The 27,656-nt window shown below is 37.9% G+C and overlaps 1 protein-coding gene across 1 annotated transcript in view; it reads right to left on the bottom strand.

The window, feature by feature from the left end:
• The window catches only part of LOC127427632 (receptor-type tyrosine-protein phosphatase gamma-like), a 375,831-nt gene that overhangs the window by 37,724 nt on the left and 310,451 nt on the right, over window positions 1-27,656 (bottom strand). The window contains exons 14-15 of the mRNA XM_051675308.1: window positions 12,263-12,354; window positions 2,444-2,535 (exon numbers count right to left, since the gene is read on the bottom strand). Coding sequence (XP_051531268.1) covers window positions 2,444-2,535; window positions 12,263-12,354 — 184 coding nt within the window. The remainder of the gene's footprint in view (window positions 1-2,443; window positions 2,536-12,262; window positions 12,355-27,656) is intronic.

Raw genomic sequence — 27,656 nt, 5'->3', positions numbered from 1 at the left:
AGCAGAGGTGAATGAACACTCATGAGAATTCAGCTCAATGAGCATGACCGTTCGGCTCCGAAGAGAAAATCTGAATGAGTGGTTGCATACCAGCTCCATTTATACCCGTATGTCCGGGGGAGTGGCATGCAAATACCACTTGCCAATTTTCATTGGCCTTTTATCAAAGACCAGAGGTGTTTCGGGCTCCCAAGAGTGACCCCTAGTGTCACTACATCGACACAACGTCCCTTTCAAGGTCAAAGTTCTGAGTAAAAAGTGGCTGCTCAAATATAGTGATTTTCCCACTATGTTGAAAAAGTTATTGATTTACATTTCAACTGTAATTTTTTTCAAATGGTTCATTTATATGTCATTGATTTTACATTGTTTAATGTTCATGTGAAAAAATTTAATAAAAAATAAAAATAAAAAAATAAATAAAAAACAAACAAATAAATGATTTAATGGTAACGGTTCTGTGATACTATTGACACAATCTTAGAAAATGCATCTTTTCATCATCACTGGTGTTACAACCCTTGTGTCATTCGTGAAACAAAATTAAATAATAAAATAAAGTACAGTCAACATTCTTTATGAATAAAAATAATGTTCAAGATGTTAATTTTTTTTTACGCTCAGCTTCTATGGGTGAAAACTGAAGTGAACTGAATTGAACATTTCAATATTTTGTGATTTTTTTTTTTTAAAAGTGACCCAAAGATCACCTTGTTCATCATGTTCTGGCTTTCAAATCTTAGTGGAACATGTCTACAGTTAATGTGGGGAACAGTTGGTGAAGAACAATTGCAAAAATGGCATAGAGAAGTTTGTTCTGAGAAAAGCTCTAGCATCATTTGTGGCTTAAAGCTGAAGTGTGTAACATTTTTGATGTTGACATACTAAGTATGTCATACTTTCTCATATCCCAGCTTATTATGCAGAGACAACTATAAGTAAGTCATTAATAGGTTAATTTTCTCAAAAAACTGTAAACACTGTTTATTTTAAAGCAACCTGTATAGCCCTTCACAACACTGACTCAACCAATGGCATGAGTTGGGGGTGGGACTATCCGTTTGTTCGATCAACTGAAGACATGTGCGTGCTCAGAAAGCTGTTTTAAAACCAATGCATGTTTTTGCAATTCTGTTGGTTGTGCTAGTGGCACATAAATTACTCACTTTAGCTTTAAATGTCCAAATACTTTTGAAGTAGGGTTCAAATCAACACTGATATGTCAGAAAGTGTGAAAGTTAACAGACACCCAAAAAATAAATAAATAAATAAACAAATAAAACAGGAAAAAAAAGCATTTAGGGGTATAGACCTTAATCGAAGTTGAATCCATATTTAATTTGTCTTGACTGATGGTCTGAAAATCTGGCCAAACACTGAGAATATCCAGTTGAACAAAGTACTGTGATGGTACAATGGTAAAATGATGGTAACAGCAATAAATATCATGGTACTGAATGATAACCATATTCATAAATGGTGTACCTAGCTCCAATAACTAGTAGAGCAAGGTACTAGTAATGCCAGGGTCCCGGGTGTGATTCCCAGGAAACACATATTGATAAACGTACAGTATAGCTCAAATGCACCATAAAGGCATCTGACTGGTATTCACCATGGTACTCCAAAGTACTTCAAAGACACCATGGTGTTGTTTTAGTACATGACATCTTTCCACAAATTTTAACTGGATAAAACATGGTTTGTAAAAATTTGATGTGATTTAGACTAAGACAATACAACACTCGATCCTTTAAATATTACATCTACTTTGACTACAGTTTATAACTGTATAAGTAAAGATAAAAACATTCAAATAAAAAATGGATATATTTCAGAATTCACAGAGATCACACAAAACCTCTCAATGAAAATCCAGAAATTTCAGGCCCAGAGACAGATGGGGCATAATCCCGGAGCAATGGGCTGAGCAGCACGTGTGTGTACGCACAGCTCCAATTCGCAGGTGATCATTGGAGAGCAAACATCTCAGATTGCTCATTGCTATTCAGCTGTGCCACTGAAAGAAAAAGCAGACGCAGCGGTCCGAGACTCAATGGATAACTAATTACTTGTCATTCTCGTGCATACAGCCATCGCATTAGCCTTACAAAATGTTGCTGTGGTTTTCTGGCTCTACACAAACACACAGAGCAGAGAGAGTCCAAAATAGATGGCACAGTTCAGATGGCCTCATTTATTCTCACAGGGTGAGTTCAACTTGCTCGTCCTGTACTGCCGCCCTGCCAGAAGTAACAAACATGCGTGGAGGGATCCCAATCCAGCTGTTCACAGACAGCCACCAGAACCTGCCAAAACCACTGCAGCGAGACCAGCGGAACCACATGAGACAGGAGGAGTGTTTACAAGAGTCTGAGAATGTTTGTGTTTTCTGAGAGGGTTATAGAGATGGGATACTCCTGTAAAGTGTGTGAAATCTTACCTCAAACTCTTCTGAAAAGCCGTGTTGGTTATTAGAGTAGAGTTCTGATACATGTTTGATAAACAGCTTGACAGTGATGGCCTCCATATCATCTGGAACAGAGTAAAATAAAGAGATGTATTGGTTTGCATTGCAATTCAAAGTTAACACGACAAGCGATTTCAGGGACTGGAATGACTTGGGGTTAAAATATTTGCTTCAGGGTTCTGATAGACCAATATATCAGTCAGACCAATTAATCAGATGATTTTTTATCATATTTGATATAAGTATTAGCTGCCCCCTTTTTCAGTTCGAAAATCTACCAACAGCCAATGTAAATGGATAATACCCAATATTTCAGTAATTTTTAATGCATTTTTTAATAAAAATTGTCAAAAATAATTGTTAATTTCATTTAAGCAATTTTGTGTACTTTTTATTTGTTGTCATTTAAAAATGAATTTCTGCATAACTAAACCTGCACACTTTGTATCATTAGCTCAGATCAGTTCCGATTTGGCAGCCACTATTCTGACATACTCTATACCTTCTGAAATGCTAACAGTTAATTGTACTGGTTGTATTGAAGAGTCTATGAGGATGGATTAAGGATCAGGGTTCAACTTCAGCCACTGTGAGTGAAAAAAAAAAATGTAACAGATTCACACTCACAGCTGACACACCTACTCAACACAGATAATAAGCCAACAAGCTGCCACTCAGGTTTGTCTAAACATATGCAGATAAGCCTGTAAAGCTAAAAATAAACAAATGTACCCAAAACAGACACACACACACACACACACACACACACACAGCAAAATTGGTAAGTTAGGTCTATATGAAAACAAGCATTTTCATGAATGAATTAATCTGTGTAAGAATGGGGATTCACGAGATGCCATGCAAGGTTCGGACATGTTAACGGCGAGCTCTGCGCACTTTGCTAGTTTTAATACTTTTTATGTCATAACTTGGTGAGATTCGATACACCCTGATCCTTAACTGTTCTAGGAAGACAATATGTGAAAGAATTCAAAATCCTCAGTCTCTGGAGACACTAAAAGACACTTACGTGCTCAAACTGAAACCTCAAACAGGCCGCAAGCCCGAGAGCCGATTTGGCCGGAGAAGTGAGGGAAATTCGCCGAGAATTGTTGAACTTGTTTGCAATGCTGATGAAGATCTTGCTGTAATTCGGCGATCGATCATTGTCATGGAGACGAAATTCACTCGACAACCACTGGAGGTGGTTACAAGAGTGGGGGATGTTGAGAAACGGGTCGATTATCTGCAGTCATCGGAGAGTGAATTGGCGTCTAATCTGCCAGTGACCAAGGTGGATTTGGAGCACGTCTAGGAAAAGTTGGAGGACTTGGAGAACCGTAACCAGCGGAATAATGTCCAAATTGTTGAAATTCCTGAGGACAAAGAAGGTCGGGATATGATGAAATTCATGGACGGGCTCTTTCCGAGTCTGCTCGACATAACAGGCCATAAGCTGGAAATCGAGCGAGCTCACAGGGTTCCGGCTCTGCGATCCACTGAGGGAGACAGGCCCCGATCAATTCTGGTCAAATTTCTGAAATCATCCGATAAAGATCTTGTGTTATGCGAGGCGAGGAGTAAAGGAAGGCTTTCTTGGAAGAACCACAGCATTTTCTTGTTCCCAGACTTTGTGAATTTGACAAGAGAGAAACGTGATCGATTCAAGGAATGCAAGAAACACTTACATCAACGGAAGGTCGCTTTTGCACTGATGTTCCTGGCCAAATTGAGAACAGATGCTAAGGATGGCCGTAAATTATTTACATGTCCCCAGCAAGCGATGTCCTTCATAAAGTCAATGGACTGAGTAAGTTATTTTGTGGTACTCACGTTGCAGCCAAGTGGACTGACTCACTGAACATTCACTTGACCGTCCGAGGAAACAGATCACCTTTTTTGTTTCTTTTTGTGCTGGTTCCGCCTAGTGGCTGGAGTTTGTTTTGTGTAGTAGCGCACCTTCGGGACAGTGTTGTGGATGAATCTGCACGTTCTTTGTATATTTGCCTCCTATTGGTTGGAGTTTGTTTTGTGCAGTGTTTCTTGCAGGACATTGGAGTGATTGGGTTATTTGTTGCACTCATGTAGCAGTCGAATGGGCCAGCTCACTGATCATTCGTTTGACTGCCTGAGGAAACTGCTTTTTTTTTTTTTTTTTTTTTGCTGGTTCCCCTTGCGGCTGGAGTTTGTTTTGTGGAGGAACGCACCTTTGGGACAGTTATGTGAATGCATCTACACATTCTTTGTGTTTATTCCAGCTATTGGCTGGAGTTTGTTTTATAGATATCTTCTGTTGTGTAATTCTGTCTCACAAAATTTGTGTAGAAACACCGGACTTGAGCAATCCAATGGCAAAGTTGTTGTGGGGGCTCTCGTAGGAGTACATGGACTGTTTGAGTTTAGAGGGATGGACGCCAGTTGGCGCTGTCCTGCGTGGGGTTAATGCACACATTTTTCTTTTTTCTGTTTGTTTGGTTCGGGGGGAGTTTTTTTTTTTTTTTTTTTTTTAATGATTAACATTTTTATTTATTAAAACACAGGAAAACAAAACATAATTATAAATACACAAAATCAACTTTTAACACCCACTACCACTCCTCCTCCTCCCCAACCCCAACCCCACCCTAAACTTCAACAAACATCCCTGTGGTCTTAGATGAACACATATAAAAGAATACAAAAACAAAAACCACACAACTAAAAGAGGAAAAAAGAGAAAAATTATAATAATAATAAAAAATACATATATATACAAATATAAAAATCACACACACTGACAATTACTCTCCACTATTCCACCCAAGAACCCTCCAAGAATGCTAAATATCCACCCCATTTTCTTACAAACAAATCTGGATTCCCTAGTCTTCTATAATACCCTCTTCTAAGGCTGCCACTCTTCCCATCTCCGAGCACAACTCCTGAAACGGGGGTGCTCCAACCGACTTCCAACCCCTCAAAATCACCTGCCTGGTGACCATAACACAGGTTAGGACCCAATCCTCCACATGTTTATTCTCCACATGAATTTCTGCCCCATCTCCCAAAATACAGAGTCTGGGGCAAAACGAAACCTGAGTGCCCAAGACTTCACATACAAAATTATGAATTCTCAACCAAAACCCTTGGATTATAACGCACCCCCAAAAAACATGGGTTATATCTCCATCCTCCGATTGGCATTGCCAGCAGGTAGGTGTGTCTTTAAGACCAAGCCTATGCAATCTAGAGGGGGTCCAATAGAATCTATGTAAAATCTTGAACTGAATAAACCAAACCCTTGCATCTCTAGATACAGACTTGACATTTTTCAGAATCTTAGTCCACACTCCATCCTCCAATACCAAATTCAAATCTTTCTCCCATAATCTCTTAATAGAACTTAAAGCTCCATCCCCCATACTCTGAATTAACAGGGAGTAGTACACTGATGCCTCATGACCTTTTCCAAAAGCCGCAATCACCTCTCCCAAAGCATCTGCCTCCTTAGGGAGGTGTGTGCTACTCCCACTATAGACACCCTGTAGCAGCGGTACAAACAATTGGGTTAATTTCAGATTATTTTACTCTGGATAGGGGCACTCGGCAGGGCTGCCCTCTTTCGCCTTTATTGTTCTGTCTTGCCCTGGAACCATTAGCAGCCGCAATAAGAAAGGAAGATGATTTTCTAGGGGTGGTGGCGGGAGGTGTGGCGCATAAGCTTTTGCTTTAAGCAGATGATATTTTATTATTCGTCCCTGACCACACTAGATCTATGCCTTGCCTCCACAAAATTATTAATTCCTTTTCTAATTTCTAAGGATACAGAGTCAATTGGTCTAAATCCAAAGCTTTGGCTCTGACAGCGTACTGCCCAGCAACGGTTTTTCAGCCGGGCGTCTTCCAGTGGCCCAAACAGGGCATTAAGTATTTGGGCATTTTATTTCCAGCAAATTTGTGTGATTTAGTTAGAGTTAATTTTGATCCCTTAATAAAAAGTTTTTCGAGTGATGTGGGCAGGTGTGCTTCATTACATTTATCTATGATTGGGAAGGTTAATGTTATTAAAATAAATTGTATTCCAAAATTCAACTACCTGCAACAATCTCTCCCTGTAGATGTCCCCACTCTCTTATTTCAAGCAATTAGATAGCATAGCAAAGTCCTTCATTTGGAATGATAAGCGTCCCAGATTACATTTCAATTAGTTACTTAGGCCGATTGACAAAGGTGGGCTAGGCCTACCCAAGATTTTGTTCTATTATTATGCATTCGGTCTCAGACATTTGGCTCATTGATCACTTCCACCTGAGAGAGCCCCTCGCTGGTTTTGTATTGAACAGGAAGTTCTTGCCCCTATTTTGACATTGCAAAGCCTTTCTATCAAACTAATCAGAGAAGTTACACACCGTTATCTCGCATTTGCACTAGGTATGGACAAAAGTGTCCAGTGTGTTTAATTCGTACATTTATTTTAATGTTGCCTCGAGTATATGGCCGAACCCAAAATTATGTATTAATAAGTCCCCTTTCTACTGGTCAGAGTGGATTGTGAGGGAGGTTAATATGCTCAGTGACATATATAAGAGTGGAGTGCTGAGATCCTTTGAAAATTTGGTTGAACATTTTGGGATTCCAGATCTCAGTTCCTTAGGTATTTACAGCTGCGCCACCTGCTCTGTACTATTTTTGGGAGTAGCATACACCCCCATAAATTGGCAGATACTCTGAGAGTGGTGATTACTGCTTTTGGAAAAGGTCTTGAGGCATCAGTGTATTACTCCCTGCTAATTCAGAGTCTGGGGGATGGAGCTTTAACTTCTATCAAGAGATTATGGGAGAAAGATTTAAACTTGGTATTGGAGGAGGGAGTGTGGGCTAGGATTCTAAAAAACGTTGTCTGTATCTAGAGATGCAAGGGTGCGCCTTATGCAATTCAAGATTTTACATAGATTCTATTGGACCACCTCTAGATTGTACAGGCTTGGTTTTAAAGACACACCTACCTGCTGGCGATGCCAATCAGAAGATGGAGACACAACCCAAGTTTTTTGGTGGTGTGTTAAGATCCAAGAATTTTGGTTAAAGGTTCAGAGTTTTATGTGTGACGTATTGGGCACTCAAATTTCATTTTGCCCCAGACTCTGTATTTTAGGTGATGGGGCGGTCATCAATATAGGGGATAAACACATAAAACATTGGGTCCTGACCAGTGTCATGATAAGCAGACAGATCGTTTTTAGGGGATAGAAGTCAGCTGGAGACCCTCATTTCAGGAGTGGTGTGCGGAGATGGGGAGGTGTCATGTAGAAGGCTGGGGATCTGGGATTCGTTTGATGGGAAATGGGGCAGTTATTTGGCATTTTTGGGGGACTCTCGGGGATATATATATATATATATATATATATATATATATATATTTCTTTTTTTTTGTGTATACTTATATGTGGCCACAGGGATGTTCGTTGAGGGTCAGGGTGGGGTTGGTGATTGGGGAGGAGGGGTACTAGTGAGAGTTAAATGTTGTATATATGTTTTGTTTTTCTTTGTAATCTGTACAATCAATAAAAAATGTTAATCTGAAAAACCTGTGTAAGAATAAAATAGACCTGTAATTCAGTCCCTCTTTTATTATTTAAACATAAAAAAATACTTATTTTATTTTATAACAATTAGATACAATAGTACAAATTGTCTTAAATAACAATAAAAAATAAATAAATATGAAAAACCCACCACTTGAACAAAGTGTCTGTGAAAAAAATATTTTAAATAAAAAAACTGTAATATCTATAATTGTCTTAAATACAATAATAATTATTCTTTCTTCAATCATGAAAAAATAATAACAAATACAAATTAAAACAAAAAGTGACCTTAGCTAAACACTATTTCAAGCTTTTGACTCTAATAAAAGGCAATCCTTGGACCTTTTGCCTTTATCCTAAACGCCTACAACTGAATACAGCTAACAAATAAATTTTGGCACCCAGGGATGTTAGTATGCCAGAAACACACTGGGAAATTCACCCAGAAACTGAAGAACCTATTTAGCAGGAAAGCAGCCATATTTGAAATGTAAATACTGGGGCCAGTCCTCGCCAAGCTGGCAAACAGATACCCAAATTGGATTGAGGGCACTGTGCCACCATTATTGTGAAGCGTGCCCACTGCACAACATGAAAATTGGTTCCAATAATGTGCTTAAGGGAAAACACAGGCAAATCAAAGGCTCTCCCTGCATTAAAAAAAGTGAAAATTCTCACATCATTTACTCATCCTCATGCCATCCCAGATGTGTATGACATTCTTTCTTCTGCAGAACACAAATTATGATTTTTAGAAGAATATTTCAGCTCTGTATGTCCATACAATGCAATTGAATGGGTGCCAAAATGTTGACACTCCAAAAATCACATTAAGGCATCATAAAAGTAATCCATGTAACTCCAGTGTTTTAATCCATATTTTCAGAAATGATATGATATGTGTTGGTTAGAAACAGATCAATATTTAATTGTTTTTGCCAGAAATTCTTCTTCCTGCCCAGTAGGGCACTGTATGCATAAAGAATGTGAATCACCAATAACACAATGTGAAAGTGATCTGTTTCTCACTCACACCTATCATATCGCTTCTGAAGATATTAATTTAACCACTGGAGTCTTATGGATTACTTTTATGCTGACTTATGTGATTTTTGGAGCTTCATAATTTTGGCACCCATTCACTTGCATTGTATGGATCAAAAGAGCTGAGAAATTCTTCTAAACATCTTCACTTGAGTTAAGCAGATTAAAGAAAGTCATACACATCTGGGATGGCATGAGGGTGAGTAAATATTGAGAGTTTTAATTTTTGGGTGAACGATTCTTTTAACTTTCTTCCATTTTCACTTCTACATTATTCTTTTGTTTTTTGGTGATTCACATTCTTCATGCATATTGCCACCTACTGGTCGGGCGGGACAAAGGTGGAGATTTATAGTAAAAAAGGACTTAAATATTGATCTGTTTCTCACCCACACCTATCATATCACTTCTGAAGACATAAATTAAAACACTGAAGTTGTATGGAGTCAGATATTACTTTTATGCTGTCTATGTGCTTTTTGACGCTTCAAAGTTCTGGCCACCATTCAGTTGCATTGTATGGACATACAGAGCTGAGACATTCTTCTAAAAATCTTCTAAAAATCTTCATTTGAGGGTGAGTAAATAATGAAAGGATTTTCATTTTTGGGTGAACTATCCCTTTAAGCTACACAGATCTCGCCCGAAATGACAAGGGCAGGTTCTACTACACCTAGTAAATAGCACCTGAAACCTTCAGACCCTTGACAATCATATACTATCCACTTCTGCACCACTGCACTCTTTGCTAATTATTTGCATTTATATACATTTTCATTTTTGGCTCTTTTCCTGGCTAATGTGTATGCAAGTAAAAGTGTGCGTGTGTGTGTGTCTTAACCAAGACCACATTTCCTCAAACAGCTCTCTCAAAACATTTGCTGTGTCTATATTAAACAAACTCTTCAATTTAGCTCACACTTGTTAAATTCAGTTTCCAGTAAACAGGAATTTTCTGCAGAAGAACTGTGGCATTTGTACAAAACTCACCACCACGATGTTAGGGTGTTGTGGACAGATGCTGTGCCATGGCTATGCAGATACTAAGGTGCTAAGAGTGGTTTTTAGCCCATTGCTATTTAGTTGCTAGGGTGTTCTGGGTAGGGCTGAAATGATTAGTCAACATTATCGACAACGCTGACAATAAAAAATTGTTGACAAAAATTTCCATTGTCGAATAGTCGTTTGATCTAATTTAACGTAACATGAGATCAGATATGAAACTAATGATGTCGTGCGAGAGGAGCACTGCATCAGAGATAAAGTTCAAAGAGATTAAAAGTTGTTGTTTTGGATTGTTTTCCAATATGAATATCAAAAACTCCTTTAAAATAAAGTACATTTACTTTAGGAGCTATACTGCAGAAGAAAAAATTGTTGTCTGAGAATGTTGAATATATTAAATATTTAAATATTTAAAATATCTAAAAATCCTTAAAACAAGATACATTTACCTGAAGCAACATATAAGATATTTAGACTTGCTTTCAGAGAATGTATATTGAATATATATTTTGACTTTACTGCACTCGCAGAAGAATAAACAAGTGAAAAAATACAATTCTATACAAAATACACTTATATAAATATACACTCAAGGTACATTCTCTGAAGGCAAGTCTAAATATATTATATGTTGTTTATCAGGTAAATGTATCTTGTTTCATCTTGTAAATATAATTTTTTTTTAAATATTTTTAAATGGAAAACAAGACAAAACAGTTGATTAAAAAATGTTTCTGAATTAAACTTAATAAAAAGTATTTTTTTTTCCTTTAATTCAATGAATGTCATTTAGAGGTATTTTTAAAAGATGATTTTGTCTTTATTATTAGTAATCACATTTATTACAACCTTTTAAGTCAAGGTACATGCTGAATTGTCAGTTAAGAGCTAATGATTAATCATTGCAGTAATCGCCAGAATAGTCGAATAATTGTTCTAATAATCGTTAGATTAGTCGATTATCAAAATAATCGTTAGTTGCAGCCAAGTGGTTGCTATGGTTCTGAGTTCTTGCTTAGTGTCCCAAGTCATAAAAGCCCACCTCAAGTCTATATAATATTCTGGTCCCTAGATATAGCTCAGGCCTATGAGATTTTTTTCATTCATTTTATCGTCCGCCGGGCGAAAATCGTAAGTCACTTAGAAAAGTAGAAACAGATGATTTGAGGTATGCTTTAAGTCCATAGCACAAATGGTGCAGAATGACTTACGTGTTGCTCAAATCCTTACCTCAAATATGAGCAATCGTAATAGTGATGCTTTTCTTAGCAAGCACCACTAAATATGAGAAAAACTACTGTAGAAACCAACACAAGGTGGTGCTACAGCTTTGAGCTGTGTTTGTGAGTACAGCTGGTCTTCCTCCCTGTTTTAGCAGCTGAAAATTTCTGAGCCACTTCAAAGTGGCCACTTCATGTCAAAATCAATGCAGCCATGGATTTTTACATTCAAGGATCATTACGCTAATCACACAGAATAACATAATATTAAATAATATTTGTTCAGTGTTTCCCAACCTTTTTTATGTGTTCCCATAGACCCATCAGCAGAGCTCAAGTACCCTTCATCCAGACCAAACCAAAAACGTGTTCCTTTTAACTATAATGGTTGTAATTTAGCCTTATCATTACTATTTTTACTTACCATTTTCAGTCACTTCTATACTATCAATAAAGGTAACAAACAGACTAACCCAGTAGCACATATATTCTGCTGCAAATTTCATTTACTCAAATGTATAAAACTTGCACACATTATTTTGTTTTCTTTCCTTAAATAGGATGCAAAAATCATGAAGGCATACATTAGGTTTTGGAATGAAACAATCCGATACTAAAGTAATTTTTCAGTTTTCTTGACATCCATAACAAGAAAATCTTGTTCACACTGGCTTGCATGCAAATTGTTATTTTTGCTGCGGCGCTCTACAATGCAAGTTGCTTTGGATGACTTTTATACTATTTTTGCATCCTTTCTGAAGTTTGAAAGCAGGATCACTCTCCACTGCTATTATACTGAAAAGAGTGTTCCACAGAAGACAGAAAGTCATAAGTCAAACAACAAAAGGATAAGTAAACAATGACAGATTTTTCATTTTTGGGTGATCTATCCCTTTAAGAACCCCCTGGGGTGTGTGTACCCTTGCTTGGGAATCACTGTGATAGATGATGCCTACCTGGGATGGGGATAACAGGTATACTCTCGTTGGGCACGACTCTGGGAGAGCTACTGTCCTCAACGTAGAAATGAGCTGTCTGGAAGCACCTCCTGAGAGAGGCAGATAGAGAAAGAGAGACAGTGACATAGTGGCAAGTGTAAAATACATCAGCCCTGCTTTAATGTTGTCATCAGGTGTGGTTTGAGGAACAATCCCCACCAGAGTAAACATAGATGCCACTGGAGATGTATGACAGGATCAAGGTGAACTTTGAACCCTCTTTCCAAAGAGCAAATCAAACATTCCAAACACAGATTCCAGCTCCACACTTGAAACACTCTTTTTGATAACACATTTTTACTTGTACTTAGATGCACACACTCTTAATATACTCCTAAAACTAAGTGTGAAACATTTCTATCTGTGTAAATTTCAAGCTTTGCTTAGAATATATCTTTATGCCAACCAGCCCATATAAAGGCTGTGTATAAAGACAGCACAGCAGATCACAAGTTAAACAAGTTGACATAAAAAACTTATGGAAAGTTGACATATTCTGCAATGTGACATGCTATACTCCATATAAAACAATTTAAACAACATTTTGCTAATTCATTTATAGTTATTATGTTACAATGACCTCATATTAAGTTACAGACTACATGTATTATTTGTTCTTTAAACAATTTGTTACACTGCTTGACTATTTCAAATGAACTAGTGAAGGTAAAAGCAATTAAAAAATGTGAAAAACTTGACCAGTTACAGCACTTTCCCATTTGCTTCATTATAAATTTTAACCTAAAGTCTTGATGTAAAAAAAACAAAAAAAAACATTTCAATGAAAAATTCCCCCACAAAACATGACTGTCAGGATGAATTACAGGCAGTTGCTTTAAGTCTAAGACTCATTAAACTGGTTTTACCACTTTCCTTTAGTTTGCTAAAGACCCGATAAGCAGGGAAGACTGTTTCTAAGAAAAAACAATCTAGATAAGAAACAAACAGATAGAGATAGGTACAGACAGCGACTGTTCTAAAGTTACAAGAAGCTGAAGTTTTGGACGTCAACCCGATAAACAAGCAGGAGCTTTTTCTGTCCTACCTGTATTTGATACACAGCAGAGAACAGAAGCTGTTCATCCCTGCAAAGAACTAGGGATTTTAGAAGAGGAGGAAAAGCACTGTTGCCTCCACATGCTGCCGGTGTGCAAATGCAGTGAGTGAGCAATGTGTGTGTGTGTGTGGGGGGGGGGGGGGGGGGGTTGGTCTTGACGTATCACATGCACAGGGCTTAAACAAGCACTAGAGTTGCTGGGGTAAGATGTGAACAGGGCACTGATCCCATATCAGCCCACAACTGATCTGATAAACCACAGACCCCTGCTGCCTTTCCCTCTGCCCACACACACACCTCTCCAGCTGGACAATCCTTTGTGTCCAACTCCTCCATTATTTGGTTGAACTCTTTTTACCTTCTTATCTTTCTGCCCAGGAGAGTAGAAAATACAAAAAAAATGAACCTACAATAACAAACAACAAACAACACCACCTAACCACAGCACCAAATCATATCAAATAAGGCAAGCAAAGCTTGGACAAAGTTTAAGCTGAACTAAATTCAAAGTAATAGTTCACCAAAAAATAGAAGTTGCATAATTATTTACTCACACTCGTGCTGTTTTCAAACCTGTATTACTTATTTGGAGAAAGGCAATGCCAGGCTCCAAAAACGAGAATAAAGTACCATGAAAGTAGTCCATACGAGTCATGCACTATATTCCAATTATTCTAAAGCCATATGATACTGTAGCTTTGTGTGAGGAACAGACCAAAATTTAAGCCATACTCACAATTCTCATTTGCACATGTGCATATTCAAACTTGGCACATCATGAACGGTTACAAGACGTGAGAACCAAATGCGTCTGGCATCACTAACGTCAAACTGGCGCAATGCGACTTTGCCGTATCTCTCAAATCTGATTTGTGCTTGTGTATATTCAAATATTGTGAGTTACGATTGATTATGGAACATTCAGGAACCAGTTGCGTTTGGCTTCATTTACGTCAAACCTGGTGCGACACAAATTTACACACTCAAAAAAAAATAATTTACTTTCACTATTGTCAGGGATAGTTCACCCAAAAATGAAAATTGTCTCATTATTTACTCACCCTCATGATATCCCAGGTATATATGACTTTCTTTCTTCACCAGAACACATCTGAAGACAAACTGAAAAATATCTTAGCTCAGTAGGTCTTTTAAAATGCAAATGAATGGAGATTTCTCTTTTGAAGTTCCAAAAATCACAGACAGTCAACATAAATGTCATCGATGCGACTCCAGCAGTTAAATTATTTTTTTCTAAAGCGATACGATCACTTTTGGTGTGAAAAAAGATCAATATTTAAGTACTTTTATCTATAATCCAACACTTCGGTTAAGCTTCACGAGTATGAAGGTAAATCACTAGCAAAACTCGAGAGCTTCCATATTTGGATTTGAGAACTTGTACAATAAATATGTATACTCGTAAGTTGAAATTTACACTCACAGCACCGATGAGAAAACTTGTAAAATAAAAATCTTAAGTTGAATGCTACAATCTGCACTCACAGACAATAATTCAAAGCTTGTGTTTTTAATTCACAACTGCAGACAAGTAGTCACAAAGGTGTAAAATGGCATTCACATAAATACAACTAAATACACAATCTCGTATTACACATTAACTTTTGTACTTTAATCCATTTTCGCTCATTCAGGTCGTCAGCCAGTTGTTGGTCCACCACAGGGTTGGGGGTAGGAGTCCTGTAATTCGTAAGTTGTTTTGTGCCACACCACACTGATGCAGGGTCATTAGCTGAAAACTTGTTTTTCAGCTTCTCAGAGTATCTTCTTTTAGCCACTCTGATTTCCTTATTCAGTGTGTTCCTGGCCTGATTGTACAAGACTTTATCCCCAACTCTGTAAGCATCCTCATCTGTTCTAATGAACTTGACACAGTTTAAGAGTGATTTTAACCGTTTCACAGGGTAGCATGGTTACCTATGTTAACGTGGGACATTGGTTTGAATAAGAACTGCCGATTACACTTGTCAGAGCAGTAAATCGCAAGTTTTAGAATTATTTTATTTGCCACATTAAAGCATCATAGGCTGATATGTGTAAATAATATACTTTCAATTGCCTTTATTTTTTTTTTAAATGAATAATCACTTGATTAACCTTAAAATCAACAAAGTGACAGATCCTAAAGAGCTGGGATGCTGGTCCAGTGGTTAGGCTTAATGGCAGTACATTCAGTAAACCGAGTTCAAATCCAGGTCAGACAGGATGTATTTGTAGATTTGCTGCAGATTTTGATGTATTTTAACAGATATATTGAAAACTATTTTGTAAAACACACACACAGACAAACAATTTATACAATTGTTTTAAATAAATAAATAAAAATGGTAACTGAATCTGACAGCCAGTATTTACAGTTTAATCAACTGAATTTTCTGAGAATGTTTGAATTACTGAAAAAAAAAAAAATAATAAAAATAAAAATAAAAAAAAATATGAACTACGTTTTCCATACATAGTTAAGAGGCTTTTTATACACTGGCGGCCAAAAGTTTGGAATAATGTGCAGATTTTGCTCTTATGGAAAGAAATTGGTACTCTTATTCACCAAAGTGGCATTCAATTGATCACAATATATAGTCAGAACATTAATAATGTGAAAAATTACTATTACAATTAAAAAAAAAAAAAAATTTCAGAACTTAAACTACTTCAAAGAGTTCTCATCAAAAAATCCTCCACGTGCAGCAATGACAGCTTTGCAGATCCTTGGCATTCTAGCTGTCAGTTTGTCCAGATACTCAGGTGACATTTCACCCCACACTTCCTGTAGCACTTGCCATAGATGTGGCTGTCTTGTCGGGCACTTCTCACACACCTTACAGTCTAGCTGATCCCACAAAAGCTCAATGGGGTTAAGATCCATAACATTCTTTTCCAATTATCTGTTGTCCAATGTCTGTGTTTCTTTGCCCACTCTAACCTTTTCTTTTTGTTTTTCTGTTTCAAAAGTGGCTTATTCTTTGCAATTCTTCCCATAAGGCCTGCACCCCTGAGTCTTCTCTTTACTGTTGTACATGAAACTGGTGTTGAGCGGGTAGAATTCAATGAAGCTGTCAGCTGAGGACATGTGAGGCGTCTATTTCTCAAACTAGAGACTCTGATGTACTTATCCTCTAGTTTAGTTGTACATCTGGGCCTTCCACATCTCATTCTGTCCTTGTTAGAGGCAGTTGTCCTTTGTCTTTGAAGACTGTAGTGCACACCTTTGTATGAAATCTTGAGTTTTTTTTGGCAATTTCAAGCATTGTATAGCCTTCATTCCTCAAAACAATGATTGACTGACGTGTTTCTAGAGAAAGCTGTTTCTTTTTTGCCATTTTTGACCTCATATTGACCTTAAGACATGCCAGTCAATTGCATATGGTGGCAACTCAAAAACAAACACAAAGACAATGTTAAGCTTCATTTAACGAACAAAATAGCTTTCAGCAGTGTTTGATATAATGGCAAGTGATTTTCTAGTACCAACTTAGCAATTTAGCATGATTACTCAAGGATAAGGTGTTGGAGTGATGGCTGCTGGAAATGGGGCCTGTCTAGATTTGATCAAAAATGACTTTTTTCAAATAATGATGGTGCTGTTTTTTATATCAGTAATGTCCTGACTATACTTTGTGATCAGCTGAATGCCACTTTGGTGAATTAAAGTACCAATTTCCTTCCAAAATAGCAAAATCTGTACATTATTCCAAACTTTTGGCCACCAGTGTAATTGGCAAACCAATTTAAGATTGAAAATCGTATGATTTTGTCAAACAAACAGAATTCTTACGTGTCTGAAGAAATTTCTCATGCTTTCTCAGAGTTTATTCTCATTTATTCTCACCCATTGGTCAATTTGGCATTTGTACTTGCTGTCCACACCAATAAATAAATAAATAAAAATGCGCTTTTCTGAAAGATCATCTTTAAACCAACCTTCAGAAAACAGTCAAAGAAATGTGTTTATGCGACCCATTTAAAATACTTAATCTATTCCAAATTCGAAGCTAACTCCACTGAAAAGGGGCATTTATCAGCTACATGCTTGCCTTGCATTATGATCATTGTACATTAAATATAGAACATGACACGCATTCACTCAATCAACGTTAGTAAATATTTAACAGGCATTTTTATTGAAAACAATTGAATGAGTAGTACAGGACCAATAAAGAAACCCAGCCTGTTCTAAATGGAAATCACCACGTGAAAGTTACTTAACATATTAAAACAGTCAGGACATTGTTGAAAATAATTAACAGGTAGGCTAAGCCAAATCTACAAGAGAAAAAAAATGCGCTGAAAAGTTGTGCGTATTTCACAACGTGCAGTTGTGCATTAGCCATTGATCTAATATGACAGCTGTTCGGTAAAGAATGTTAACCAATAACAGTTATGATGTAAAAGAAAAAAAGTAGCCTCAGGATAGAAAAAACAGGCCTGTGATGTAGCCTACAATAAACCTAATGTATTCTAAACATGACGTGCACACAGAATAAAAGATAGTTTAACCCGTTAAGCAGTCGGCACCTTGTTGAAAATAAAAAGTAATTTTCTAGGCTACTTACTCAAAAGAATAAATGTTTTGATGAGCAAAATTAACACGTCGACATGGTCCAGTGAAAGACGGCACTTGACTCACCTGAGGTGGCTATCCTCTGATTGAAAAAGCCTGCACAGCAGAAAAATAAAAGTACAAGCATGCACAGATGTAAAGAAGAGTCAAATGTGAAAACATCCATAGGGACTTTCAAATGTTTGGAAATCCGATTCCCACATCCCCACCGAAGTGATTTCATAACTACTTTGCTGAGTTTGCTTGTCTAGAGAGAGGACATATTCCTGCGCGTGCCACGAGTGAGAGAGGGAAGAAGCATACTTAGCCTGAGGTGAAATTAAACTTTGTATCTGCTCCAGATATCCTCTTTTTAAAATAATATTTGTAATATTAATTCTATTTCAAATATGTAACATTAATATGACAGTAATTTAAGCACAGCCTCTGTAAAAATATAAAGCCAAACTTAAATGTGTAAAAATGATGATCAGTTTAATGGGGGAAATATTAACTGACTAGTAATTCCAGTGTCGACTAGCAGCATCAGAACCGTTTAGTTGACTAGTCGACTAGTCTCGCACATCCCTACTTGCCATTTACTGCTCCGACAAGTGTAATCGCCAGTTCTCATTCAAACCAATGTCCAACGTTAACATAGGTAACCATGTTACCCTGTGAAACCGTTAAAATCACTCTGAAACTGTGTCAAATTCATTAGAACAGACATCAATGAAACAAAGCGGGTTGATAATGATACCCGTTTTTATTATGTGCAAAACGTCTTTTCTTTGCTCCTTGGCAATTCACATTGAACGAATCTGCTGAAAAGGCAAGTGAAATTATTCACATTCACGCGTACATACCCAGTTAACACGATCCACACTGGTGGCATTCATTGGCTAGGCATCAACCAATAAAATGACTTCACTGACCCCTCCCCTCCCCCGCCGAACACTGGTCTTGCTCTCTCGCATCAGGATTTTACAAGTGCACAAGTGAGTTTTGCTACAGGTTCTTTGCAAAAGTAGTTGCAAAAGTCAAGGTGTGAAGATTTAAAGTTGCAGTGCCAGATTTGAGAGGTTGTAAGTGCCGATTTGTGGTTGTACTGTGAAAATCAATCAAAGTACAAAAGTTCATTTTTATCGATGCAATGCGTAAATATCAATAAAATATATATTTTTTTATTTTAATACTCTCATGTCAGCCACGTCCGTATGCATATCCATCAGGCGATGAAGCAGCCTTACTACATTCATTTGACTTTTTGAGCGCTAAATATGCTTTTCATGTGGGACACGGAATGATGTCTTTGAAGCCAAATTGTGCTCTGCTATCTGCACGGCGTGCGCACGCATCAACCGGGCTTCCCGTGAAATGCGAGCTCCATTGACAGGATCCGTGCGAGCGCATCAACTGGGCACTCCTTAAAATGTGAGCTCTCGTGACAAACGCAGAGCGGAAGTACCTTATTTTGTTGTGGATGTCACAATGTGTATACAGAGAGCTGAATAAAATAATCAAATTCTATTTTGGTTGCATTTGAGGGCAAAAAATAAATAAATAAAAAATTAATTGATTGTGTAAAATAGGCATATAATATCGGAATATCAATCGCAGGCCCCTGAATTGAATCATATCGCGGCAGACTTTGAAGTATCAGCAAATATCAGATCGCAGGCCAAGAGAATCGATTCAAGATCATATTGTGATGAAACGTCTGATTTACACCCCTAGTGTAAATCTAGCTCCAAATAAATAATCACATGGGTTTAGCACAGTGTTTAAGTGGAATATGTATAGTCTGCTGGTACGTGGCAGTGATTAGGTGATTGCTATTCACCACTCAATTAGCGTTCCTCACATGAAGGATTGATTAATAGATTCTTAAAGTGTTTGACGTTAGCATGTTGCTTAGCTAACAATGAGATTCTAAAAAGCCAGTAATAATAATACACAGTACACACAAATATTGGCTAAAATAGTGATATTTTATCTACATTTCTAGATTACTTGAACTATTTTTGCCTTTTTATTAATGCCTTTTGGTATTCAATGGAAATATAAGCACATTTAAAGTCGACATTTCTCTCGACTTGTCTGCCATCTTGGATTATTTTTTTTCACTGCCCTCATTGAAAATTGTGAAGGATACATGCGAAGATGCCTTACAATTTGGACCTAGAACCTTCAGAAAGCAGCATAATAACAATGCCTACAATTTGCTACAAATGCTGTCTAGGTAGACACACAAGATTTTGTAAAGACAGTGAATGTGTCTAAGCCTCGTATACGCATGTTATAAAGATGCATTGTGAGTGATCCATTTGAAATGGCATGACGCAAAAAAGTGTAAACAGGGACCAAAATATTTCTATATTTGTCCACTTGAACCATTTTTGCATGTGACCACATTGGGCTTGTAGTATAAATGCTTATCCAATCGAATGCATTCGAACAGCACCGAAGCACCACCTACAGTACTCACCTGTCAATCAACTGATGCAAAAAACAAAAACAAGAGTTTAAACTTGGCTGGTTACGTGTGGATTTAAAAAGAAATAACAGTCTGAATGGAAAATTTGAAACAGCTAATACATGTACAGGTGCATCTCAATAAATTAGAATGTCGTGGAAAAGTTCATTTATTTCAGTAATTCAACTCAAATTGTGAAACTCGTGTATTAAATAAATTCAATGCACACAGACTGAAGTAGTTTAAGTCTTTGGTTCTTTTAATTGTGATGATTTTGGCTCACATTTAACAAAAACCCACCAATTCACTATCTCACAAAATTAGAATATGGTGACATGCCAATCAGCTAATCAACTCAAAACACCTGCAAAGGTTTCCTGAGCCTTCAAAATGGTCTCTCAGTTTGGTTCACTAGGCTACACAATCATGGGGAAGACTGCTGATCTGACAGTTGTCCAGAAGACAATCATTGACACCCTTCACAAGGAGGGTAAGCCACAAACATTCATTGCCAAAGAAGCTGGCTGTTCACAGAGTGCTGTATCCAAGCATGTTAACAGAAAGTTGAGTGGAAGGAAAAAGTGTGGAAGAAAAAGATGCACAACCAACCAAGAGAACCGCAGCCTTACGATTGTCAAGCAAAATCGATTCAAGAATTTGGGTGAACTTCACAAGGAATGGACTGAGGCTGGGGTCAAGGCATCAAGAGCCACCACACACAGACGTGTCAAGGAATTTGGCTACAGTTGTCGTATTCCTCTTGTTAAGCCACTCCTGAACCACAGACAACGTCAGAGGTGTCTTACCTGGGCTAAGGAGAAGAAGAACTGGACTGTTGCCCAGTGTTCCAAAGTCCTCTTTTCAGATGAGAGCAAGTTTTGTATTTCATTTGGAAACCAAGGTCCTAGAGTCTGGAGGAAGGGTGGAGAAGCTCATAGCCCAAGTTGCTTGAAGTCCAGTGTTAAGTTTCCACAGTCTGTGATGATTTGAGGTGCAATGTCATCTGCTGGTGTTGGTCCATTGTGTTTTTTGAAAACCAAAGTCACTGCACCCGTTTACCAAGACATTTTGGAGCACTTCATGCTTCCTTCTGCTGACCAGCTTTTTAAAGATGCTGATTTCATTTTCCAGCAGGATTTGGCACCTGCCCACACTGCCAAAAGCACCAAAAGTTGGTTAAATGACCATGGTGTTGGTGTGCTTGACTGGCCAGCAAACTCACCAGACCTGAACCCCATAGAGAATCTATGGGGTATTGTCAAGAGGAAAATGAGAAACAAGAGACCAAAAAATGCAGATGAGTTGAAGGCCACTGTCAAAGAAACCTGGGCTTCCATACCACCTCAGCAGTGCCACAAACTGATCACCTCCATGCCACACTGAATTGAGGCAGTAATTAAAGCAAAAGGAGCCCCTACCAAGTATTGAGTACATGTACAGTAAATTAACATACTTTCCAGAAGGCCAACAATTCACTAAAAATGTTTTTTTTATTTCTTATGATGTATTCTAATTTTGTGAGATAGTGAATTGGTGGGTTTTTGTTAAATGTGAGCCAAAATCATCACAATTAAAAGAACCAAAGACTTAAACTACTTCAGTCTGTGTGCATTGAATTTATTTAATACACGAGTTTCACAATTTGAGTTGAATTACTGAAATAAACGAACTTTTCCAGGACATTCTAATTTATTGAGATGCACCTGTACATGCACAAGAGCTTGATGGGACTACTTCAGAATGCCTGATATCAATATGCAGTGATGCAGATGAGAAGCAGGCATATCTGGAGCTCAGTTAATTCAGGAACTCCACTAAAATAACTGAGAAAATTTTTATATTCTTCTACTTTTTTGCACTTAATTATCATGCAGTAATACACAGATATAATGACTGATGTATGTCGTCATGCAATCATGAGACCCTCCTTTCAAAATCTGAACACAAGTGGTCAAAAAAGACATATATTATGACCAGGTGTAAACGCCGACATATCTCGATTGTCCATTTGTGATCGGATCACCCAAAACACATCTTAATGCCAGGTGTAAACAGGGCCCACATCTCTAAGTGGAGTCCACAGTCTGTCAATCAAATAGAAGAGATCTCTGTGACAGCCTCCCTCTCTTTCACCGGAGAAGAAAAGAGGGAAAGGTTAAAGAATGAAGCTAGAAAGATAGAATAAGTCCCTAAAGAGGAAAGGGAATGATTGAAAACAGAAGAGCTTGAGGTGGAAACAATAGTGTAAGACAGACAAAAATAGAGAAAGCAAAAGAAAGGGTTATTTGACATAGATTTCTCTGCATCCTAGTTAACATTGTCTGGTGGACTTTAGACACATAACACACTGACACAGTCAAACACATACGCACAAACTATTTTCAATTACACTACCAGTCAAAGGTTTGGACACAACTACTCGTTCTTTATTATTACTTCTTTCCATATAAAACAAAATAGTAAATCCAACAGTATTTTTTTTCATTACATTTTTGGCATTGTAAAGAAATGTATATGTAGGAACAATTTATATATGTCGACAAAACTAACATCAACCATTTTAGCATTAGCCTTAAAGGGGTCATATCATGAGGAATAAAATTTTCCTTGATATTTTGACATATAAGAGGTCATTCTACTATAAAAACATACTGTAAATTCCAGAACTCAAAACGTACTCCCCAAAGCAATAAAAGCATTTACTGAAACCAAGATGCCAAATCGCCCCATTCTCTACTTCCGCGACTTCATAACATCACTTCGGGTACTCATTCATTCAAGACGGTCTCTACAGCAACAACATCATCGCCTATTTTAAAATCATTGCTTCCGTGGCCCCGCCCACTGGTGTTCACTTGGCTCGTAAACAGAAACAGAGAAAAGGACAAATGGCCTACTGTCTGTGGGCTAACTACTCCTGAACATGAAAGGGGACCCATCTTGACTATTTTGAATTATTTTTGTAACACGCAAGTAGTACACAGACGTATCTGACTGTTGTCATCTCTCTGGCACGCTTTTAAAAGGCGTGGTGTCAAGTTTCAACTCCGAAGAGAACATGCATTTCATCAGCTTGTTGGGCCTCGTGTATTCAGATAGAAGACAAAGGCAGACCTAACACAGTCGTAAAACCTGACTGAGGCCCACACACAAAGTCATAAATCTTACTGATAAATTTGCGCCAAAATCAAACAAAGGGAGTCCAAAACAGACTACAAATCCCATGAAGCCTTGCTCACTAAAGGATCGAACTCTCAACTCCTATTGGATGAGGCACACAACAGAACAGCCCTCAACCATGACTTCATCGGGAGTAGAAATAACTCTGAGATCCTTCCGGGCATTGCTTCCAGCAACTTTGCTTGCCGTGTGTAGATGCAGCTCATCGCTGCTCTCAGGTGTAGCCTCGTGGCACAAGGAAGTAACATCCGACTTGAAACTGTGGCCATACAATCTCCATCTCGCTGGACGAGTTGAGATTACTCTGTGTTCCACCGAACACTAACGGATCCGAAGGAGACTGCTGAGCAATCCGCATCTTCATCCGTTTGCCTGCAGAAGTGAAGAAAAAAAGATTTCTCTTCCCTCTTCAATCAAGTCGACGTTGCTGATTTCTCCACCAGCCCGCCGAGAATCAGCAGCCGTACTGCCCGCTGACAGAGTGAGGAAATGGCCTCCCGTCATCACCCGAGCCTCGAGGGACCGAGTCGGATTTAAAGGACGGATGAACACAAATTCTACCTGCGTCCTCATACGATTCAAGTAAGAGGTTTACGTCTGGGCAGAGATAGAATATTATAGTGTGTTATTCTTGTGTATCAAGGTTATTGCTTGTACAGTTTACGGACCGCACTGCTGCTAATAATACTCAAGGTATTACTGTAATGTACTGCTATCACGAATGAGATCTGCCGTGTTGTAGTCCAAACACATTGGACTGTTGTGTATTTCCACCATCACGGGTGAGACCAGCACACTGCCTTCATTGTTTCCTTTTGAATGTCGATTTTCTTAAGAGAACAATCTAATATTGAGACTGTTATACTGTCTGGTTATTAGTCCCTGATTCCAGGGTGGTGCCCTGGCGATATTAATCCTTATTAATATTCTATTGATTTTGATAATTGATAATTATCTTTGATGATTGTTGAATTTGAAGGATCAATAAGCTAGTGTTAATTCTAATCAATGTTCCATTGATTTTAATAATTAATGATTATCTTTGATAATAATTAATATTCTATTGAATTTGATGGTTATCTTTGATTGTTGATGAGAAGGATTAAAAGAGATAACATTGATTCAAATCAATGTTCTATTGATTTTAATAATTGATAATTATCTTTGATAATTATTAATTATTGCTAATAACCAAACCCACTCTTGAATGTAGCGCACTACATTTACTGGTGCCACGTATGAGGTTTTAATGAGTTAGATTCTATTATTTAATTTAAATATTAATTAATAAATAAAGAAATAATTATTAATAATTTCTGATAGTAACACTGATCTAAACAACCAGTAGAACCTACAGCTGCTGTGGCTCCTGTTGTTTTGTTGCTTAAACTGCTCAACAAACTGTTCTTTCGCTTATCAGCGCTATTTTCAATTGTTGGTGTATATAAACATGCACTAGATGGACGTCTTTGACCGTTTTGATTTGTTTCCGGTGATGTGCACCTCAGTGCAGGATGATAAACTGGATGTGTGCGTCTTGTGAAGCAGTCATAAAACAAGTCTTTGCCAAGGAATTGTCACTGAAGGATATGGGTCATTTAAAAACACTATTGGACCCAATCAAAAATGTAAGTAAACAGTTCCATTCATTAATATTTCAAATGTCATGATTGTTTATGATGCTGACACGCTGTCTACACCAGACGCATCCGTTGATGCGACGCAATGGCTTGAGGCTGTCTACACCGGGCGCGTTGACACAAACTTTCTGAAACTTTTCTTTGTGTTGTTGGCAGTAGTAGCGCCAGCGCAAAATGGAACGGGACACCTTTTTGTTTACTGTTGGAGTGAAGCGCCGCAACAGACACTTCCATGGTAGACAGCATCATTGATTATAGCGTCCGGTGTAGACAGGGTGTGAGTGTTAACATTTGTGCTTGAGATGAATAGTGTAATATATCTGGATGCGATGTGATGAACGTACACTATGTGTAAACCGTTTACACATGATGTAAAATGTTTTGGTGCTTGTTTATTCTCTTCCGATTGAGTGTAAAAAATGGCTGAATTTGAAGGGCTGCATGCTGTTAGCCAATCATAACAGAGGGCATTTGCACTGAAGTTTAAAGGAGGAGCTGAGGCAAAAATCAAGCTTTTCAGAAAGATGGTCAAAGTCAGGGTGGAAAATTATCATATATTACAAAATTATGACTGTTTTGGTGAAAAAAAAACGTTACTAACATTATCAGATGAACTTAGGGAAGATAATGAAACTATAAAAAGGAGCATTTCATGACCACTTTAAGATGAACCCGTTTTAATGATCACAAGAAACATTTCAGTCAAGTGTGTCTAAACATGCACTCTTATGTGAACATGTGGTTAGACATAAACACATGTACCCAAAACCTACCACACACACAGAGTATGCTGTGACAGAAGGTAAGGATATTTGATCTGATATAGACTGAGACATTAGTGTGTTGTACTGAGGCTAATCTCAGTCAGTCTACTGAGCAGATTACACCAAAAGACCCTCGCACACACAGTTAGTAGGTAATTGTATGTGTGTGCAAATGTGTTAATGGCTGATCGTTACAGCTAAAGTCTGTTCTAACACCAAATGGACTTCCCAAAGGAATAGTTCACGTGTCGTGTGTTAGTTATGATGTGTATTATCATGGCTACTAGTGCTGTGACAGATGTACATACTCTCTGGAGGGGTTTTTTGTGTGGTTGTGTGTGTGTGCGCCTGTGCGGATGTACGTTTCATAAAACAATAGAGGGTTGGGTGGAGGTAAAACATCTCTAAATATTTCCCTGCTACTGTATGAGCTCCATAGGAGGGAGTAGAACATGTAGAGCCCAGAACATAGGAGATAGTCCTGGCACAGGCCTGTTCCAGAGCCAGAGCTGTTCGCTAAACTGAGACATGCTGATTGTGAGACACCCAGAGAGACTCTACAGGGGCGCACACAAACAAACATACACATTTATCTAGTTTTCTATCACATCATAGACTTCTATTACTTTTAAATGAAGTTATTCATAACTACAAACCATAACCTTAAAAGTTCATATCGAGGTTCAATAAAATGTAAGCTCTATCAAAAGCAATTGCCGCACAAAACTCATCCCTTAGTGTACAGAGGCAAAACAAAATCGAAGAAGTGCACTTACAATGTAAGTCTATGGGCCAATTGTGAAAGTTGGATCCCTTTTAAAATATGAAGTTTTCTATTTTGTTCCCAAAGTATGGCAAGTTTGAAACACAAACATACACAAACTTGTTTTTATATAATTGTGGGGACTCTCCATAGACTTCAATGCATTTTATGGATTTTATACAGATCTAACGCTAATTTCTATCCCCTAACCCTACCCCTAAACCTAACCCTCACAGAAACCTTTTTGCATTTTAACATTTTCAAAAAAAACATCGTTTAGTATGTTTAATAAGCCATTTCCCTCATGGGGACCACTGGCTGGGCCCCATCTCAGGTTTTACTATCCTTGTGGGGACATTTGGTCCCCACAATGAAGTATAAACATGTACAAACAAACTCACACATACAAACTCACACACACACTCACACACTTCAAAAGGTACAACTACACAGCCAAGAGTATATAACTACATATACAGTAACTGTAAGTACAAACAAATAAATAAACTGGACACACACACACACACACACACACACACACACACACATCTTATTTGAGCCACTACCCAGTATCAAGTGTGACCATGGAAACAGTGGTCTTGGCAACCGCATCCATAGCCCATCCATTGCTGTGGCAATGCCTGAAGGGAATGCCACGGCCTCTCTCTATCTCTCTTACAGTCACCAGAGACACTCTCAACACTACTAACTGGTTTTCATTCCACCTTCAGGGCACAGGGGATGCCAGGGGCCCACGAGTGATAAACTACCAGTAACATTACATGATTCAAATTGACACAAACACACACATTCACAACAACCCTACTGGTTGCCAAACTCTAAAGCAATAAAACAGATGTTAAGTGTTTAAAATTGTCTCATGAAGGTAAAGCCATCCATCTGTTGAGTCA

The sequence above is a fragment of the Myxocyprinus asiaticus genome, chromosome 37, assembly GCF_019703515.2.
Source record: "Myxocyprinus asiaticus isolate MX2 ecotype Aquarium Trade chromosome 37, UBuf_Myxa_2, whole genome shotgun sequence".
NCBI classification, from domain to species: domain Eukaryota; kingdom Metazoa; phylum Chordata; class Actinopteri; order Cypriniformes; family Catostomidae; genus Myxocyprinus; species Myxocyprinus asiaticus.
Note: the sequence above shows the minus strand (reverse complement) of the source record. Positions and strands in the feature narration are given on the sequence as shown.